Here is a 6,819-nt window from a genome sequence, read left to right as displayed (position 1 = left end):
AACCCTACACTGGGCCCCAGGTTAAAGTTTTGACTACACAAAATGGCTCAATTACTGGGAAACTTGACAGAGACAAGGTTTACCATGCGTACAACTTTGTAAACGTTGAGCTTGCTAAGCGATGATAGATTATAGTTCGTTTCTGGGCTCTGAAGCCCGTCCGCCTAGGCTCAGATCCAGGTAATCATTTGAACAGCCTACCTTGAGAAAACTATGCCTCAGTTCTCTCCTATACGAAACGAAAGTAATAATAACATCTTATTCAGAAAGTTGGACTGGTTCAAGCCTCGGAAGTGTTCGGCACATCGCAACTGCTCAGTATCTCCTAGGGTTGGTAGAGCCCTTTGAGGGTGTAGGTATTTTGGAACTTCAGACGAGGCCCCACCCCGAAGCCTGTTTCGTCCCGCCCCCTTCGCCGCGAAGTCCCTCCCCAAGCCGACCCCACGTCCCCGGGCCTCCAAGGGGGCGCCAGAGATAAGGCGGGCTCTCGGGGGGAGCGGACGACGCTTTAGCGCTCCGCGGCGCTCCTCTATGGTCAGCGGCGGCGGCGCTCTAGGCGGCAGGTGTGCGGGGCGGGCTTTCTGTGGTGCGGCCGGCTGGCAGCCATGGCGGCCGTTCGCGGCCTGCGGGTGTCTGTGAAGGCGGAGGCCCCGGCTGGGCCGGCTTTGGGGCTTCCGTCGCCCGAAGTGGACTCTGGCTTGGAGCGTGGCGAGCCGGAGCCCATGGAGGTGGAGGAGGGCGAGCTGGAGATCGTGCCGGTGCGGCGCTCGCTGAAGGAACTGCTCCCGGTAGGGGCGAGGGGCGGGGGCTGAGGGAGGTCGCCGGGCCGGTGCCCCCTGCGAGGCGGGCAGGCGGCGGACCGCGGCGCCGGCGCCGGCCCCGGGGCCCGGAGGGGCGCGAGCGCCGCTCGGGGACCGCGCCTGAGCCGGGGAGAGCGGAGCGAGAGAAAGGACGCCGGGGCGCCCGGAAATGGGTGCAGAGAGCGCTGGAGGAGGCGGGAGAGCTGGGGCAGAGTTGGGGACACCCCTCTCGCCGCCCCTCGGTACCGGCCGGCGGCCCGGAGAGAACGACTGTGTTAGGCTGGAGATAAAAGGGATCCGCCGGCGGGAGCAGAGTCCGGAACGGCACTGAAGGGGAAGGTTAGGCGGCGCTGGCATCCAGGTCTCCCGGTGGGTCCTGCCCCGGCGGAGTTGGTGTCTCTTAAACATGGCATTCGCCCTTCGCTTGGGAGGGCTAGACCTGTCAAACAGCAGCCACACTCGCGTGTCGGTGTTGTGGATGAGGGGCGTCACGTCCCCGCGCACCTTCACTGCACCTACTTAGTGGTGCCAGCTTTTGACACTCAGTGATACTTGATGTTTCTGTTACCACAGTGGGTATGAGGAGAGTTTTGCTTGTGGGTTTGCTAGTCACATGCCCCGTTCTTAAAGCTGGGCTGAGGCCTGGAGCTCGATTTTCACAACATGAACTTTTTTCTTCTTTAATTACTTGATAGCAGGTCTTGCTTTTGCATTTGAAGTTAGGAGTAAAGGCCAAAGTAGTGATGACAAATGACAGATGACTTTGGTAACCACGTAATGTCAACTTGGCCATTTTGTACATTATATCATCTAGTGCAGTGCAGTTGTGACTTAGGCGTTATCCATTCATTCACTTTAACATGTATGTAGCACCCCCCCCCACACACACACACACAATGTGCTGGCATAATCCTAGGTGCTTGATTAACATCAAACACCTTCTTGGAATTTGCCCTAGTATGGGACACAAGTAAATAATTTCTTTTTGTGTTAAGTGCTACGAAGAAAACATACCTTGTTAATAGGATAGAAAGTACAGTGACCAGGAGGGACGTGAAGCAGCCGGCTGTCAGAATGCATAGGGAAGCGCACCGAGATACAGTCAGCCTTAGTCCTAAACAACAAAAAGTCCTAAACCATGGCATTTGGAAGGGAGCAGTTCCTAGCCGGGACGATAGCAAGCACAAAAGTCTCAGAGATGGAAAACAAGGTTGTTTTGTTGGAGAAAAGTTGGGTTGTATTAAGCACAAAGGAGAGAGCAGAAGACAGAAAGACAGATAGCATAGAGGAAAGCAGGGCTCAGAGATTGATTGCAGGGGCCAGGGTATGGAATGCAGACTGAAGTCCTCCTTCCATCCATTTCCCCTCCTTCATTGTATTAGGCTGTGTTTTTCCCAGGAATCTAAGACTTCATGCATTTTTGTGGAGGCATTTGCTCCACCTAGTGGCCTTTCATGGACATTTATCTTGTTTGGGTTGGAGAGCTAAGTGACTGTCTTATTTTTGACATTTTTCATTAAGCTTTTAGTTATTCATTTGCGTAGATACCCTCAATCGACAGAAGTAGTTAATATTTTGAAAAGGCTTTTGTCTGGGGCCTGGAAAAGACTTCTTGCTACTGTGGAGTCACAAGGCTAGACTTCCTAATAACAAGGATTGTTAGAATGAAGAAGGATTGCTGAAAAAGAATGACTTCAAAAAGAACCAGTTGTCAGGCTGCCTTTTATCATGGATTTTTCAGTCAGGATTTCTCATCTTTCCTCTTCTGTTAGGACACAAGCAGAAGATATGAAAACAAGGCTGGAAGCTTCATCACTGGGATTGATGTTACCTCCAAGGTAAGACAGACTGATTATTTATTCAATTTGATAAGCAGGTAAAATTATTGACCTTGATCTTTAAGACTTACAGAATAGTAAATATTTTGCCTCATCTTTTTCTTTTGTTGCATATATATATCATATTATCAAATACCTATATCTGTATAGTCAAAGATGTCCTTATATGTCCTGAAGACATTCAGGCAGCATTTCTGTGTGCTTGTGTCCATGAAAAGATAATCACTATATGTAAATACCTGTGCGTAACCATTTCCAAGAAGAGTTTGCACTGTGAATGCTTATTTTAATATTTATTTAGCTGGGTGCAGTGGTGTATGCTTGTAATCCCTGCGCTCAGGGAGACAGAGGCTGGGGAATCCTGTGAGTTCGAGGCCAGCCTGGCCATAAGCGAGTCCAGGACAGCCAGCGTGGAGAAACCCTGTGTCAAAAAAACTAAATATTTATTTATTACATGTGATGTGTGTGTTTTTTGTGTAAGTGTGTGCATGTTATAGCACACATGTAGAAGTCAGAAAACAGTCTCTGGTGTTGGTTCTCACCTCCTAATATATATATATATATAAAAAATATATATATATGTATTTATATATATGTATATATATATATGTATATATATATGTATATATATATATATATATATATATTTTTTTTTTTTTTTTTTTTTTTTTTTTTGAGGCAAGATCTCTCCACATGGCCCTGGCTGTACTGGAACTCACTATGAAACCAGTCTGATCTTGACCTGACAGAGGTCCACCTGCCTCTGCCTTCTAAGTCATGGGATCAAAGGCGTGTGTCACTGCACCTGGCTATTTTTTTAGTATTACCAATAGTATTGATGTTATTTTTAGATTTATGTGTTTGAGTGATTTGCCTGCATGTGTGCAAGTGTATCACATGCTGACCGAGTGTCTGAGGAGGTCAGGAGTGGGCTTCAGAATGTTAGAACTGGAGTTTCAGAGAGTTGTGAGCTGCCCTGTGGGAACCAAACCTGGATCTCTACAAGAAAAGCCAGTACTCTTACCTGCTGAGCTGTCTCTCCATTCCCTTCTTCCCTTCTGTTTGAGGTAGCATCTCTGTCTCTGGTTATTTGACACTGTACTACATATTTTAGGCTAGCTAGCCTGCAAGATTCTGGGGATTCTCTCATCTCTGCCTCCTGTCCTCCCATTCTGCTGTAAGAGTGCGGAAGTTACAGACATGTGCCTCTGGGAATCCAAATTCAGGTTGTCAGGCTTACATGACAAACACTTTTACCCACAGTGCTGACTTGGATGTTATTTACACTCTTAGAAAAAATGTGCTTTGTTTCTACTTTTGATAAAAATGCTAAAAAGCACCTACATGTAAATAAGCCCTTAGTGTATGTCCATTTCTTATTGATTGCCAACTTAGAAAAATAGGGTTTTCTATTGTATGTATGTCTAAGCTTTGAAGCCTTACCAACTGAATTATTCTCAGCATCTGACAATATTGTCTTTTGTGAAGTGAGTGCATTGCTTTAATTCAGTTCAGATCTTTTTTTTCCTTCCTGATTTAAATGAGCACTGTTCAATTTTCAATTTCAATTATATTTTTTATTCTGTATGTGTATCAGTGTATTCTGTGCACCATGTGCGTGCCCGGTGCCTGTGGAGGTCAGAAGAAGGCATCAGATCCCCTGGAACTGGACTTACAGACTGTTGTGAGCTATACTTTGTGGGTCCTGGGAACTGAACCCAGGTCCTCTGTAAGAGCGTCTAGTGCTTTTAACTGCAGAGCCATCACTCCAGGCCCAATTTAAAATTTAAAGTATATATATCTGTATATTAGACCTTTAAAAACAAGAATTAAAAATAAATATGCCATACTTCACTTTTTATAGTTTCTCTATCTCAGTTTATGTCATATACTTAAAGGTGAAAAGAAAGAACTGAGCGTCTTCTAGTCGAGAAAATAGTACAAAGTGAAATAAATGTTCTTATTGTAATTAAAAAGAATGTGGCTTTTAACCTTGTATCATTTTCCAGTACATGAAACAGGTACCTGGGAAAAGGATTTGGCACCAAATTGTTACTAAAAGTTCTGACTAGGCGATGGGTCATTCAGCAGAGTGCTCGCCCTGGAAGCGTGAAGACTGGGTTCAGATCCCCAGCACCTATGTAAAACTATGAGTTTGCGTCTGTAATTGCAGTGCTAAGGGAGACCTGCTACCCTACCCTCAATGCACACATACTCCCGCCTACAAGGACACATGCTGAAGGCAGTAGACTGTTGTCTGTGCTGGGAAAACTTAAGTAAAGAAATTAGCATAACTATAGGACATAACCGGAGCCGCTTCCTCATGCCCACAAACTTTCTTTAGTCAGACCTGCAGTCAATATATAGTTATTGAAGGGTTCTTGAGAGCCATCAGAAAATTATAGTTGGACCTGAATTTATTTTCACTCTTGGAAGAAATTTACAAAGCCAAATGTCTTTTCAGCAAAGTGCCAATGCCCTTTGTTGCTTAAAAGTGAAAACAGGCAATTCCTCGCACATAAGGCTGGAATAGAGGAGACTATTTTCTGCTCTGATGTTATTTTTGAATGGGGGTGTGGATTTTAGGGAGTAGACCATTCAGGCAGATATAATGTGGAAGAGCACAATTGGTGTGATTACCATGCCCACAGACAATGTAAAGTGATAATGGTAGTTGTTTGGTTCTTAGAAATAGCACTGGATCAGCTCTGCCCTTAGCTAGTGGAGATATTTTCTGCACATCCTCTTCTGTCTTTTGTATCTCCATTTCTGCACTAGAAAAATTGAGAAGGTGAGGTTATTTCTTTTAACTTCTTGGCATGATTGCTGGTGATATATGAAGTATCAGGAAACTTTATAAGCAAGTATTCACTGATTTCCTACTGTGTTCTTACTGTAGTCATATGTGATAGAATGGAAATGATTTCAGCAGGGTTCCTGTAGGCTGTGCATGTGCAGTTCCCTGAAAAACACGTTCATGGCAAAGACAGGTTACTTATTTATTTTGATTAAGGTTGCATCATGCTGTTTGTGATTTAACCTTCCTCCTTTTTTTTTTTTTTTTTTTTTTTTTTTTTACCTCTTTGACTTTTTTGTACTTTCTAGGAGGCAATTGAAAAGAAGGAACAGCGAGCCAAGCGCTTCCACTTCCGAGCAGAAGTGAATCTTGCCCAGAGAAATGTAGCCTTGGACAGAGACATGATGAAGAAAGGTACAGTGTATTGGGGGAATGTGTTCACACTATTCCAAGAGTGACTTTTCTGACTGAATCACTTCATGTTTCTGTCCAATCCTCATCCAAATGCCTAAGAGGAAGGGATTCTGGTATCACCCATTGGAAGGTGACATGCTGTCAGGGGTTTCTCAGTTGGACCTAGAACAGTGGAACAAAAGGGATTGTCAGGGGAGGCTGTGCCAGAGATGAAACATGCATCCTCTGCCTCTGTGGACCTGTTCGTCATCTGCTTTCATCAAAGTGGTGTTAATTAGCTCTTCTTTGCCTTTAAGAAGAGTGGGAGTGTCCCACTGTGAAGCAGTTGGAGCACTCTTGGAGCATGTACTCTTGGAGCATGGGATTTTTATTGATAATAATACATGGTACACACAGGCTTCCCACTAATCATTTTCAAGGAGACACAAATCAACTGTAGCCTGTTTTCTTAAGAAACTTTGCTCCCTAGAACTCGTAGTGGTGCTAGGTATAACCCTGAGACTTACTCATCCTGACGAAGCAAATTACCACATTCCCAGCTTTTTTCATTTGCTTGCTTGAGGCAGCATTTCATGTAGACCAGACTGGTTTCAAACTGAAGATGATTTTGAACTCATGTTCTTCCTGCTTCTACCTCCCAAGTTTTAGAATTTCAGGGATGTACTTAGTAGTAAAACGTTTTTAAAAGGAGCCTGCATCCTTATTGTTACCCTCTCATCTAAATCCATGAATACAAAAGGCCTCTCTGTGGTGTATTTATACATGTCGGTATTTCTAAGGGGTTCAGGAAGGAGCACTCTTACTTGCATGTTGAAGCTCTGTAGTGCTGTGTGAATCTTTAGTCCTGCTTGGTTATGAGCAGAAGCTCATAAACTTCTGAGTGAGGGAAAGAGTGGCTACTGTTTGTTTGTTGGGACCTTGTTTTCTTCTTCTTCTTCTTCTTCTTCTTCTTCTTCTTCTTCTTCTTCTT

The 6,819-nt window shown here is 44.6% G+C and overlaps 1 protein-coding gene across 1 annotated transcript in view; it reads left to right on the top strand.

Annotated features, from left to right (window-relative positions):
* Window positions 1-510: 510 nt before the first annotated feature.
* Ncbp3 (nuclear cap binding subunit 3) overlaps window positions 511-6,819 on the top strand; it is a 33,022-nt gene continuing 26,713 nt past the window's right edge. The window contains exons 1-3 of the mRNA XM_055597280.1: window positions 511-788; window positions 2,573-2,638; window positions 5,744-5,849. Coding sequence (XP_055453255.1) covers window positions 606-788; window positions 2,573-2,638; window positions 5,744-5,849 — 355 coding nt within the window. The 5' untranslated portion in view covers window positions 511-605. The remainder of the gene's footprint in view (window positions 789-2,572; window positions 2,639-5,743; window positions 5,850-6,819) is intronic.

This window comes from Psammomys obesus, unplaced genomic scaffold, assembly GCF_907164565.1.
Source record: "Psammomys obesus unplaced genomic scaffold, mPsaObe1.curated_primary_1811, whole genome shotgun sequence".
NCBI classification, from domain to species: Eukaryota; Metazoa; Chordata; class Mammalia; order Rodentia; family Muridae; genus Psammomys; species Psammomys obesus.
This window is presented reverse-complemented; position numbering and strand designations above follow the sequence as displayed.